The 14,087-nt window shown below is 38.5% G+C and overlaps 1 protein-coding gene across 1 annotated transcript; it reads right to left on the reverse strand.

Moving 5' to 3' along the window:
- Positions 1–986: 986 nt before the first annotated feature.
- On the reverse strand, positions 987–13,890 carry ankrd13d (ankyrin repeat domain 13 family, member D). The gene is made up of 16 exons (XM_079893086.1): positions 12,876–13,890; positions 12,622–12,757; positions 10,802–10,926; positions 10,447–10,492; positions 10,133–10,276; positions 9,387–9,576; positions 9,237–9,303; positions 8,159–8,240; positions 7,977–8,038; positions 7,014–7,144; positions 6,768–6,925; positions 5,627–5,740; positions 5,373–5,545; positions 4,069–4,148; positions 3,753–3,977; positions 987–1,490 (listed from the first exon to the last, which is right to left on the reverse strand). Exons 1-16 carry the CDS (start codon positions 12,957–12,959, stop codon positions 1,427–1,429), a joined length of 1,881 nt encoding a protein of 626 aa, XP_079749212.1. The 5' UTR covers positions 12,960–13,890; the 3' UTR covers positions 987–1,426.
- Between the last annotated feature and the right edge of the window lie 197 nt (positions 13,891–14,087).

Raw genomic sequence — 14,087 nt, forward strand, 5'->3', positions numbered from 1 at the left:
ACAGAACAGAATTGCCCAAATTAATTTTAACTTGTAAATGAACTAGCATACCACTCAAACCCTGAATATTTCTGCTCCTAAGTTGACTACCTAGAGCATTGAAAGGTTCTCTGCCTTTTTGACTCAAAGGCCCCCATTTTCTGCTTTAGTTTTGACAACGCTGATTCCAGAGGATTCAAGATTGGATATTTAAATAGGGATTTCATTTCTTAAACAATCATGTAGGAAGACACATCATGGCCAAGATTGATGCACCTCTTGATGGAAATAACATCACAACATTTATTTTCATCAAGATTGTTGGTCCAGATCTTGAATTGACAATGCAAGAGTCCAGCGCTCTGTAAAGTCTCCTCCAGCACATCCCAAAGACTTTCACTGAATTTAAACTGAGAGGAGACGTTAATTACACCATTATTACACAATTTGAGCCTGATGAATCTTGACATTGCCAGTGTCTTCCTACATGGTTGTTTAAGAAATGAAAAGCTACACCCTCCATCCGTTTGAGTTAGAAGAACTAGATTAGATAATAATCACTGCAATAATGATCCAATCATAGACTCTTAAACATTTGCCTATTTAAATACAGACAGTCTCCATATTTTGTTTTTGCAAGATGGATAGAAACTGATTTTTTTTAGCATTATAATGAAGTTAAAATAACCCCCTTGAAGGTTTGCTGAACCTGATTGAGAACCACTGTCCAAGAGCAGATCTACCTGCAGATATAATGGATGATTCAGTTTTCTTACATAACAAAATGACAGCAGTTTAAGATTAATAATAGAAACACTGGAACTCTGGCGCATCTAAATCACACTTGCTGTGCAGATGCAGATCTGTGTGGACGGCAGCTTTTCTGAAGCCTACAACACCCTTTACATCCTTGATCTGCTAATATATGTTAAGTGCCTAATCTATACATCTTAGACTTAAGATGGTCGCTTCCCCATGCACACAAAAACATCATAACAGAAGTCATTGTTGTGAAAGTGTTTGAGCAACATTTAATACTTATACTTTCATGTTATTATCATCCACCATACGTAAACTCATTATTGTACGCAATAGTATTTTCAGTACTTTACCTTTATGCATTATCATAGTCATCAATATTCATAATTTATATTCACATTTTCATCTGTATCATTATACAATGAAGTTGACCTGGTATCACTCAAAAGACAGTGGAACTGAGAGGAAATCAATCACATTTTCATGCCATGTATCATCTCTTATGAATTGTTTCAGTCTTGAGTGACACACACTCACACATTCTCTCCAATTCCTCTTGCTATCCCATCTTTATTATTTTGGAAAAGAAATAAAGAGTGATGAATCTATAAGAATAATAATTTAACATTGCAGAAAAAAACACAACCAATAAATTACTCCTTTAAACCCACATCTAGCATTGCTACAGTTACTTCTCTGTGAGAGACAGCTGTAGTATCCTCTCCAGCTCATCCTCCTCTTCCCTCCACTTCCTTTAGGGAACAAAAGGAGGAATGTTATTGGCTGATACAAATGAGGAGAAACATAAACTGTTCCACGTTTTATATTAATTTGAATATTCTCTATTGAACTCATGAGATGATGTGGTAAGTGGAAAATCGCTCACATTAAGTGGGCCGTTTACACGACACGGTTTTCCACTAAAAACAGAAAACCGTATAAGCGTTTTGGCCTTTCATTTACACAAGCGTTTTGGGGGCTTGAAAACGCAAACTTAAAAAAAAAATAAAAAAAAAAAACCGGGTTTCTAAGTGCTAGTTTTTGAAAACATTACCGTTCTCATCTCAGTGTAAACTACAAAAACTAGAATTTGTGAAATAGGTGTCGCCATGCGTATGTGTATTATGTGTTCAGTCTATAAGTGCATAGTTTCTTTGCAAAGTGACATCGCCAACTACTGGCCTGGCATGAATAATACAGCCTTTTTAATCATTTTCGTGTATCCATGTGAACGGGATCATTTTGACAACGTTGTCGTCTGTACACAAAACTTTGCCTTCGAAAAACCGGCAAGGCAAAACGTTAAGGTTTTTAGAACATTGTTGCCACAATGAAAATACGAAATAGAATTCGTATTTTCGTATTCGAAAAACTATATTTGTGTTTTTGACTAATATAGATTCTTAGAAACTGACATATTGCATATAAATAATGCTGCAAGTGAAAAAAGAAAAAGTAAAAAAAAAAAACATAAAATGTTATAGGGACAAAAATGTGAAGTAAATGTTCTTGTCATGTTGAATATAGTGCAACAAAACAAAACAAAACATTATTTAAAAATGAGGCTTTGTGTCAGGATGCCTTGAAACTAGAGGTCAACCGATAGTGTGTTTTACCCGGTTTTACCGATAACGATAAGTAGGTTTACCCACGCTGGCCGATAAACAATCAACCGATACGTTTTTTAAATGGATACTGAAGGAAAACAAACATAACACATACAATTGTGCTGAACTTCATTACAAAAATTTTACAACAGTACTGAACCAATATAAAAAATATTAATATATTAATTATACCTTGATCATTCATGTTAGTTCATAGTGCATTAACTAATGTTAAGAGACAACTTTAAAATGTAAAAATGTATTAGTAAATGTTGAAATTAACTAAGGTTAATAAAAGTATTGTTCATTGTTTATGTTGCAAACAGACTCATAAAGTGTTACTATATCATATAAATCCAAATAGTCATGCTTAAAGACGGCCATCTTTAAATATCTACACACAAAGGCCATTGAAATTAAACGCATATGTAGCCTATACTGTATGTATATACTCACACTTTATTTGCTTTTATTTTAGAATACTTGATTACCTAATAAAAATAACAAAATATGTATTACAGTAATGATTAAAAAAAAAAAAAAATCAAATGCCTTTTGTATGTTTCTGTCGGCTGCATGAACATCAGTTTGCGTTCTCATGTCACTAGCTTTAAATATGCAACTTCGCTGCATAACGAATGCATTAAAGCGACCAGCTGGATATAAACTGATGCAAATAGATGGTAACAATCGTGACAGTAAACATTTGGGTTGGACTTGCGTGTGTTGTTCCTTCCCTCTGTACAGATAAAACGTTGTCGGGATAATTCCGGTTCACTTAGCGCCCCCTAAGTTAATAACTAATGATCTTTGCAACGGAAGTGAATCAATCAATCAAAACTAACTTAAGCCGGACAATAACTTTATTCTAGAGCTGCTGTAAAGCCGAAACAATCTCTGTTACTGCAATTCCCTATTATCACTGTAAAGCTGCTTTGAAACAATCTATACCAATCTGTACTAATGTTAGTCCTCTCAGGCTGAACGGCATCATACTGCTGTTCTCCACTAATGCAGCATCTAGTCAACAAATGTATTACGTTATAATGATATGAAAACACGTACGGTAGTGTATTGTATAACATACAGTTTCATTGTCTGTTTTAAATTCGCATCTGAAGTGTCCCGCTCACGTGTCAAAACAAACTCCACAAGGTGTCAGTGGTAGTTCTTTATTTCGCCTCTAGATGGCGTTCTGGTACTGTATAATGACAGCGCACCCTTCTCAGCCGCTCCAGTAACGGACGCAACACGGAAAAACTATCGGTATGGATGGAACAATGCTGGAACAATCGGTTATCGGTGCAGATTAATCTGCAAAACGATCAATCGGTCGACCCTCAATAGGTTTGGGAACAGAGCTTATGTCTATGGATTCTGTCATTTCTGCTCTTTCATCATTCGTACCTGTCTAACTCCTCTTGTTCTCTGCATGAAAGCTCCATTGCGATGCGTAGCTGTTCATCAAAACTGGTGGCCACGGCAAACGCTCCCGGCGCTCTAGGCTCGGCCAGTGAGCTGTAACACGGGGGTGAGTTGAGGGAGGGATCAGATGGGGATAACGGCAGGCCAGGATCTGACTCTCCACTCTCCCCTCCAACCAGTGACAAAGACAGAGATTCCTGAATCGCCCTATCAGAGACACAGTCACATTTCAAAGCAGATGAACAACCGAAATGCACATCCTCACACTCACTCTACACACTGTTGATGATCCACACACCTCTCAAGCTGAGAGTCCTCCTCATAAAGCGGAGGCTGAGAAGATGGTCGAGTGTTAGTGAGAGCCTCCCATATGGTCACCTACAGAAAACACACAGGAAAAGAAAGAGAAATGAGGGAGTGGGTGGAAAGCAGTGGAGGGAATAATGAAAACCTGATGTCTGCTAATTGTTTAGCATTGACTAATCATGATTAATATTCTGGCTTCTAGAACTACTTAATCATGAAAAGTGTTGATTTCAGCATCTACTTAGATCTGTTCATGTTGCATTAACATGATTTTTTGCAGCCTTGAGCATTGCAAACATGCTCGTTTTGCACATGAATGGTTCAATTAAATTAATAACGACAAGTCAGGTTCCATCTGTGGGTGCATTCTTGGTTACAGCACAAAAAAAATCAGATGGTGGTTAAATAAATGAATCAGGAGATAATTATATCATTTGTTATGATGGCTGGTTTATGGTAACAACTTATTTTAGTAAAAAAAAATATATATACACTGTCGAGATATCTATAGTTACTAATCATTGAATGTTTTGTTTTTGCATGAAAGTAACAGAAATAATAGCTAGATAATTCCAAGGTTACAGGGACATTTAAAAAAAATATATATATATATATATATATCACACCTGTGAAAATAGAATGAAATAAAGTACTACATTTTCACTTGGATGTTAAATTAACTTCCCATGATTTATACTGTATAGTGCAACAAAAAAACAAAGCAAAACATTTAAAAAATATATATAATTATATTTGGGTCATAAAATATATTAGCATAAATTTGCATCATAAAATTACAGATAGCTGTTTGGCAAAGGCTTTGTTTCAGGAGCCTAGAAGATCACAATGTTTGGGAACAGAGCTTATGTCTGGATTCTGTAATTTGCTGTGTATTTTACAATAATGTAATAATTGCAGAGCAGTATAGGTTTATGAGCAGCTTTACAGAATTTAACCTAAATCCGACTTTATTTTCGCCCCAAAAATAACATGTATTGATTATTTCACAGACATAAAGTGGAAAATACAGTTCTATTTGTAGGTATTTTGGATATCTACAGTAATTGAAAGATTTGATGCAAGAATTTGTTTTTATCTAATCCAGAGATTTGTTCTCTCTCAAAATCGGAAATCAACAATCTTGTTTCCAGGCAGAGTGGTAAAAAAGTGCACGACTCTGAGAAGTTGAGTGTAGCCAGCCAATCAGAATAGAGCTTGCCAGATCGAGAAAGTGCAATATACATCAGACAGTCTGAATGCTGGTCCATGGACATACCATCTGATAGATGCCAATACCTGGTCACTCTCTGTTCCCGCGTCCAGCAGGCTCTGCTGTATGGCGAACTGCAGTAAATTATCATCCTCATCTCTCATCGGTTCACTGCGGCCTGGTCCAAGTGTGGTGTATTCTGGGGGAGGCTCAAACACAGACGGGTCTACTTCACACTGCAGAGGAGGAGGAGTCTGACCTGAAAGCAGTGATGTGAGAGTGAACAACCAGCACAGTTACAGCCAGAGGAACTTGTGACCTGAACAGAAGAGATGCGTACCAGCCTCTGTCGCTCCTTGTGGAGATTGTACAGTCACAGAACTGACCGGCTCATCACAGCCACAAAGATTGCTGAATGTCACTCGAGCATTCAACACGTGGAAGAGAGGAATTTCTAAGAGTAAGGACATGATTAAAGTCAACTTATGCTATTTTAAAGGTTCTTAATTTTGTTTGGGAGGTCTCCTACAATAGGTTTACATGCATCCAAGGTCAAAAAACACTTTCATTTTCTCTTTAGTCTCTCTAACCCCCTTTTTTCACTCTGCTCTGATTGGTCAGATGGCCAAGTCTGCTATGATTGGTCTACACAACTACAGTGTTTGAGGGTCAAAGCAAACGTTGTTTGCGGGCAGCCAATGAAGACCGTTGGCTCAGCTGGTATTATACAAATAAATAATTAGAAAAGTAAGACTGGAATTACTGAAACCTTGTTGCAGGCAGTTCAAATTCACTTCTTTCTTTTAAAGGAACACGCCGACTTTTTGGGACTTTCACCGTATCCCCCAGAGTTAGATAAGTCCATACATACCCTTCTCATCTCTGTGCGTGCCGTAACTCTGTCTGACGCACCCACCGCTAGCCTAGCTTAGCACAAAGACTGGAGGTAAATGGCTCCAGCTAGCATACTGCTCCCAATAAGTGACAAAATAACGCCAACATTTTCCTATTTACATGTTATGACTTGTATAGTCTCAGCGTGTACAAATAAAGGTCACATGAGACCTCCCGTTTACCTCCAGTCTTTGTGCTAAGCTAGGCTAGCAGTGGGTGCGTATCTAACTCTGGGGGATACGGTGAATAAGCTAAAGTCCCAAAAAGTCAGCGTGTTCCTTTAAGAGACAATAACTTAATTTATCTGCACTTTGATCTTTGAAACTTTCAGACCTTTTACATTCACAAACAGCCATATTACACACTACATGAAAGGTAATATCTGAAAAAGCATAATAGGGGCACTTTAAATTTGCATTGGCAACAATCTTTGGTGTATTTCTGAGTAAAACAATATTTTAAATAAGATATCAAAAACAAATTTAATGTGCGCAGATAAAGTTAATAACAATAGGACAAAAACCGTGTATTAAGAAATAATGTTGAATGTAAACGGTAAATCAACTGGATGTGTCTCTTCTTCTCACCTATCTTTACAGGAAAGCCAGGTGGTAGGCGTAGGGTGATGAAATCACGCAGCTTGGCAAAGTGGGCGTTAGATATGGCCATGAGGTCAATGATGGGCGTCACCTGCTCAGCCAGCGAGAGAGGATGAGCTTCACTCAACCACAGAGTGGCTTTAAACCTGAGAGAGAAAGACAGAGGTATAGAGACAAATCACATATTCATAATTCACGAACAAACACTGTTCACTCATGGCACTTTGGAGTTACCTCTGCACTTTGCTGGTAAGCTCAATGGGCCGCCCAATATCTCTGCCGTTCAGATTAAACTCTGCATCGAAGTACTCCTCTGCTGTGATGGCTGTTGGGTTATGGGGACTGGCACACTGAGAAACCTGACTCTACAAACACAATACACAATTGAATCAGTGTTCACAAGTTTGGGGCTGGTACACATTTTTTTTATGTTTTTTAAAAGTCTCTTATGCTCACCTGCATTTATTTGAAGAAAAATACAGTAAAAACAGTATGAAATATTATTACAATTTATATTAATCGTTTTCTATTGTAATATATTTTAAAATGTAATTTATTCCTGTGATGGTAAATCTGAATTTTCAGCATCATTACTCCAGTCGTCAGTGTCACATGATCCTTCAGAAATCATTCTGATATGATGATTTGATGATCAAGAAACATTTCTGATTATTATCAAAGCTGAAAACAGTTGCGGCACAGTTTTGTGATACATTTTTTCAAGATTCTTTGATGAATAGGAAGTTTTTAAAGAACAGCATCTGTTTAAAACAGAAATATTTTGTAACATTATAAATGTTTTTATGTTTAATCAGTTTATGCATCCTTGCTGAATAAAAGTATTCATTTCTTTTTCTTCTTTTTTAAATCGAACTAAACATTTTTAATGGTAGTTTATATGTTTATGAGTTTTTTTATGTTTGTGGTTATTTTTTAATAATTTTTGGCATTACAGGGATTATTCAAAACAAATAAATAGAAAAGAAAAAAAAGGAGGAAGAACATCAAAGTCAAACATACAAGCGAAACATAAATTATTTTTTCTTTTTAATATTTAGTTATTTTAATTCCTAAATATAGTATTAATTTATATTTTTAAAACAAAAATTCTAGTAATAGTTTTAAAAAAAACATAAATATATTGAAAATGTAAATAAAAAATGAAATGATATGCAAGTGACCACTGATCGCACTCACCCCAGTACTAGAGACGTGTTGCTCAGCAATGCCGAGGAACGACTGTAGGGGAGTTCTAGATCCTGAAAGCACAGAGGAGGCCAGGAGTGTGTAGAGGGTGACCGTGCAAAAGTCTCACACTGTATATTTATTAGTTAAATTTACTGTCAGCAGCATTTTTCTAACTGTATGGGTTTATGTACCTTTACTCCTACACTTGTCCTGATCAGAAAGGTGTTCAGTCCGAGAACGTGTCACTAACTCCACATTACAGGCACTGTAAACCTACAATTATGTCATTATAAAAAGCAATTAGGGAGCCCATTTAGTCCCGGTGCACAGGTCTTTTCAGCAGGACTAAAGGTGCAGTAAGCGATTTCGGTTACACTTTATTTTAAGGTGTCATTGTTACAGTGTAATTATATATTTAAGTACTGAGAAATATTAATTAACTACATGTACTTACTATAGGGTTAGAGTAGGATTAGGATTTAGGTTAGTTGCATGTAATTATGCATAATTTACTCTTATTACTATGGTAAGTACATGTAACATATGTAACAAGGACACTGTAAAATAAAGTGTTACCGCGATTTCTGAGAAACGCTGTTGAAAATTTAAATCAACACCTAAACAAACAATTTTTGCTAGATTTTTTTATATTTGCTAGATGTCTGTTGTGTGTGTGCTGAACAAAAATATTGTGTTTGTACATAGTCCTGGCTGTATAAACATGATAAAAAAAAAACGGACCAATCCACAGAGCACAACAGCACACTTATAGCCAATCAGCAGTAGGGGGCGTGTCCACTCATGAAGGGGGAGGAGAGCTTGAGCAAGAGGGAGATTTGAAAAAAGACTGTAGAAAGAGAGGTGACTGAGAGACATTACAAAAAAAAGTCAGCGGAATATAATTGATAGATGAAGGGTTACGATCAGGCAACAGTTTTAGGACCCCTGTTAATATTAGAAAAGATTTCCAGCGCTGGAGAGACCGAAGCAGGAAGGCTTGAAAATAGACGCAGAGGTTGCATTGCTTCTGCTTTATACGTGAGTAACATTGGTTACTTGGATATGCTGTCGTTGTTGTTGAATCACCGCTGATTCATCCATACTTGCTCAAGCTGAATGTTGCATAGCGTGTTGTTTCTTATTTGAGGGGCGGAGCAATAAAGGGAGGGCTTTGTTTGTTTGGGTGTCAATTTCAAATATGTTTCTCAGAAATCGCTTACTGCACATTTAAATGCCTCTTAAAGTGCTTAAAGTAAAAATTAGACCCACCTTTGATTCATATCCACTTACAACCTCTGTCTTCTCTGAGCGCCATCCCCAAATCCCAGACTTATTTCTACAGTACAGCACAGAACAGAGAATTAGGTAAGAATTCCTCACAGACAGTAATTAATATCTGTGGGAATACTCTTCCTTTACCTCTCAAAGGCAACGTTGCGTGTGTTGAGATGAGTGGACACTATAGGAGAGGTGAGTCTCTGGGCCGTGTTCTCCTGTGAGGGCATCATGGCGGCGAGCAGTGAGGGAGTGTCGCGTGGAGACAGAGACAGCGGTTCTGTGTACACCACCTGCTTCTCGTGGTCCACCTCCATCACCATTGCCCCACTCTCTGCAAAATACACAAGCCACTTCAGACCCCTGAAGAGGACCTATTAAGCTTTGTTACATTTTCAACTTTTTTTGTTACAAAGTCAATCCAAAGGGAGTTATTCTCTATATCAGTCAGCACTGTTTCTGAACTCCCTGAAACGCCTCGATTGTGGTCTTGAGTTTTCTTCCAGGAACGAACACGTCACTATATTCCTCATTTAAATAATTCCAGCCCAAGGCACATGCAAAATATAGGGGGTGAGGCCTGGTTGAGTTGAGTTAGTAGTGTTGAAACCCGTGGTTATGGTAAGAGGAGTGACATTTCTGAAACACACGCCCAATCACAACACACTGATCCAGCCGACCAATCAGAGCACATTTCGCTTTTCAGAAGGAGGGGCTTCATAGAGACAGAAACTAAACAGAGTGTTACTGACAGACTGGGAAGAGAGGTGCTGCAACAACGTAAAATATGTGAAAATAATGTGTTTTTTTCAACATTCAACCTATTCTAGTAAACCCTAAAAACAAAATCAAAACTTACATATGATAATATTGCCGCTTTAAAGACTCACCTCCACCTTTAAAGATGTAGCTGCGTCGGCCCTTAAGCCAGGTCATGTGCTCAAAGCCCAACAAAGTGGTGTCGACCCGCAAACATGAACCGCTTTTCCATACACGATACACATCGCTTGGACAAACTTTCGACACTAGAGGAACTGAGCAATTGAAAGAGAATGACAACTGACTGTCAGGAGCAATTGATCACAGGAGCTGTCCACGCATGTGGTGCTGAAACGGTTAAAGTTGCTATCAAGGACAGTAGAGATCTACAGGGAAAGCGAACGAGTTTGTGGGTCTTTCCCAACATTTTAGCTCTTCAACTTACCCCAGCTAGTAAATTCCCATTTCATCTCCACATAGAAATCACGTGCCTGCAGGAAAAGACAACAAGCTGGAATGCTTTCTGAGAGAGGATGTTGATTCAAAACAACATTGTACCTGATCAGTCACAATACACACTGTTTCAAAGCAGCTTTACAGAAAATCATGTTAATGATTATATTATTGTAATGCCTTATCGCATTTAGCAGATTAGAACTGGGTGATAATACAGATACATTTTGCAACAATATAAACAATCCTGCAGCCGCAATTTGCAATAAAGGATGGATTTACTTATAGTAGTTGAGTTATTACTTTGTTATTTGTTCAATCAGGCTGTGTGTGTGCATGTGCATCACCTGTCTGAGTTTGCTCAGAAGCTCAGGAATACCAGCCAGTCTCTCTGTGGCTCTTCTGAAGTCTCTGTACTGAAGGACCAGCTGCACCAGCTCAGGGTCTCCAGTGCTCACTGCTTCCTGCAAAACTGCACACACAATTCAACACACCCGTGAGATATACTAAAGATGCACATGGTGGGACTTTTTTTTACCTACAACCTTAAATGAATATATGATTGAAACATGGACGACTTTAAAATATTTTGCAGATTATTTCAAGGAACAGAAGGATTATACTTAAAAACTTTTTTTCCAAGCTCTGTTCACACCCATTGAACACTGAGATTTAACAGGTTATTTGAGCAAAGATTAGAGTGTACATTTGAAGTGGATAAACTGAGAGACAAATAAGGAGTTATTATATAAAACCACTGCTGGATTTGAATTAAACATTACCAAAATTTAAACTTCTCTGCATAACCAGAGTAGGTAACTCAGCCTTGGCATAACAAACAATGATGTGCTTGACAACAACAACCAGTTATTGGTTTGATATAATATTCATTTTATAATAAACCAAAAGCAAAATCCGTAAAAAACATAGACAGTATGGTAAAAAAGCAAATTAGCTAATGAGTGCTCCTCTGCTGCCATCTACTGGTTATAATGGTAATTTCATGTCATTTTCATGTTAAGTGTTTGTTTTCCTAGCCTGACAAGCCAGACCCACATCAAGAAGTTGGGTCTGGGAACACACCATTGGCAGGGCTCAATCCGAGGGGCCGGATAAACGGTTGTCTTTCAAATTCCCTCTGCACGCAATAGGATAGCGCCACAACCAACCAGAGCGTTTTCCCACCAGCGGAGCAAGTTGATCGATTAAACTTTTGCCGTATCCGGTCGACAAAAACTCGGAACACATCTTCCTTTTTTAAGAATGACTTCAGTGCCGTTCTTGTGCCGAATTCCGACCCCCTGCCAAATTATTACCCCCCCAGTTGAGGTCAGTACCTGATTGCCTAATCCTAACCCCGCCCCTAATCCTAACCCCTCCCCCACAACTAATCCTAAACCTACCAGTGCTAGGGGGGTAATCATTTGGTGGGGGTCGAAATTCGGCACAACACAGTTCTTTTCTCAAAGAAAAGCTTAACTCCAAGTCTTCCAGAGTCGCGGCCAAAGCCGATTCGAAAGACCGCTGTTCGCCAGCAGCAGCCATCTTCTTTGTATTCAAGTAGCAGGGAATTCACGCGGAACCGTTACAACTCTGCCGTCATTTTGTTAAGCCCGCCCACCGACTCTATACATGATGGGATTGGCCTGACTAGACTGGTTTTTCCAGCTCGCAAGCCAATCGGAGAGTTGCTAGACGACACTGGCTGCAAAATAAAATTTGCTGCCGCTAGGGTGCGTCTAGATTTCTAGGCTATTGTTTTCCACCAGGTGACAGGAATCCTTCACTAAACCATGGCACACTTTCCATGTCTCCATGAATGAAAATGATAAATGTAGATCTTCTTTAAAGTTAATTTTACTGCAAAAATGTAGTTAAAAAGAAAACCGTTTAAAACATTACATGTTGAAAAAAAATATAGCCAATCTAGACAATTGCAGTAATATAAAGTAAAGTTAGTATGAATATTACTGAATATTAGTTTAGTTAGAAATTAATTAAATATGCAGGGATTAACTTGATAGGTGGTGTAGAACCTACTGTAGGCCTATTCATGCCTACCCTGGTATACAAACAAAATGTAAAAAAATAAAAATTAAAACTGATATTGAAATCCTACAATGGCCCCTGTAAGTGGTTAAAGTAGTTGGTGAAATGGTTCCTGTACCTGTCCAGCCCTGTGTGCTGCTGTGTGTGGGATCAGCGTTGTGTCTCAGCAGGACCCGCGTGGACTCCAGGTGCCCGAGACACACTGACAGCTCGAGCGGCGTGCGCCCGCGCGCATCCAGCAGCTGCATTTCATGCTGCAACACACACACACACACACACACACACACACACATTAAAGAATAATACAAACATATTAACAGAGCGGAAAGCCCATGCTTTTAAATAATAAATAGTTTAAACTACTCCATGCACCTGCTTTTCCTGAAGCTCTCGGTCCAGTTCTTGGTATTGATTGTTCCACACCAGATAATGTAAAGGAAACGCCTCTTCAGCCATTTCAGCGATGTTGGACTTAAGTTTCTATATTTTATTTTACGTTGTCAAATTTTATTTATTTGTTTGGTCGCCGAATAGGCTTTTAGAAAATGTTTGTTGGTCAGCGGCCACCTTTGCATCTAACGTTAACAGTTAAACAACACAACCGTTTATTTCATTTAATGAGACGTGTCGTTTAATCTGCTCAGTGAATTAATTCCCTCAGTCCTCCAGATGTCTCATTTACACTCTTTACCGGACTGATTCGTGTGTTATTTTGCTGTAAATCCCACCGTTTGCTGAAAATATCCTCTGACAGTTAAGCAAACAGCTGCTTAGCTAGCGAAGCTAAGTCAAAATATCTGCGAGTCTTTATAAAATATCCCCTGTCAAGGCTAAAATGATTAAAAATTGATCGGTAAAAACAAGCGGCGTTCCGTTAAATGAGGTAAAATCGAGAGCATGGATGAGTTGGGGGTTTATTTGGAGTAAAGCATCCTTGAGTTAGCAGATAGCTTCCCATCATCCTCCTCATCATCATCAGGCTAGTGCTGGTAGAGCTCGCTGACACATGATGTTCTCACTGTCCACCGATAGAGAAAATGACTTGTTTCCATTATATTCCTGTCGGGCTGTAATGACCTGGCGGGGAAATGCAGATAACCCAGCGCAGACAGCAAGCGGAGGCCTAATTTCCACCCATGTCCATGTGAAAAATGCATCGGATGCGGGCTTGGCTGTGCTGAGACCCTCCTCATGCGCCTTGCTTCAGCATGGAGACTCATCTGAGATCAGACAGCAGCATGTGCAGAATATATAAACTCACCTGAGATCAGATGACATCACATGATGAATATTAAACTGATCTGAAGTCAGACTGCATCATGACCACAATCTATAAACTCATCTGAGATGAGCCAGAGGGGGATCATGTACACACTTTTTTTTAACCACACCACAAATTCAGCTCGAGGTGTTGTCTGATCTCAAAGATTAATGTATTTGAAAGACAAATAACATCAGATGGATTTGGCAAATTCATCAGACAGCACCTTAAACTGAATTTATACTCAACTGAGATCAGAAAGCATCTTGATCTGAATGTATAAACTTGTCTGAGATCAGACAGCATCAGAAACATGATGAAAT

The sequence above is a fragment of the Squalius cephalus genome (assembly GCF_949319135.1).
Source record: "Squalius cephalus genome assembly, chromosome: 14".
NCBI lineage: Eukaryota > Metazoa > Chordata > Actinopteri > Cypriniformes > Leuciscidae > Squalius > Squalius cephalus.

Coding starts and splice junctions, on each gene's coding strand:
- ankrd13d (XM_079893086.1), bottom strand. CDS start 12,959: ATGGCTGAAGAGGCGTTTCCTTTACATTATCTGGTGTGGAACAATCAA. Junction 8,039..8,158: donor GGACAAGTGTAGGAGTAAAG/GTACATAAACCC, acceptor CTGTGCTTTCAG/GATCTAGAACTCCCCTACAG. Junction 3,978..4,068: donor GAGGACTCTCAGCTTGAGAG/GTGTGTGGATCA, acceptor TGTCTCTGATAG/GGCGATTCAGGAATCTCTGT.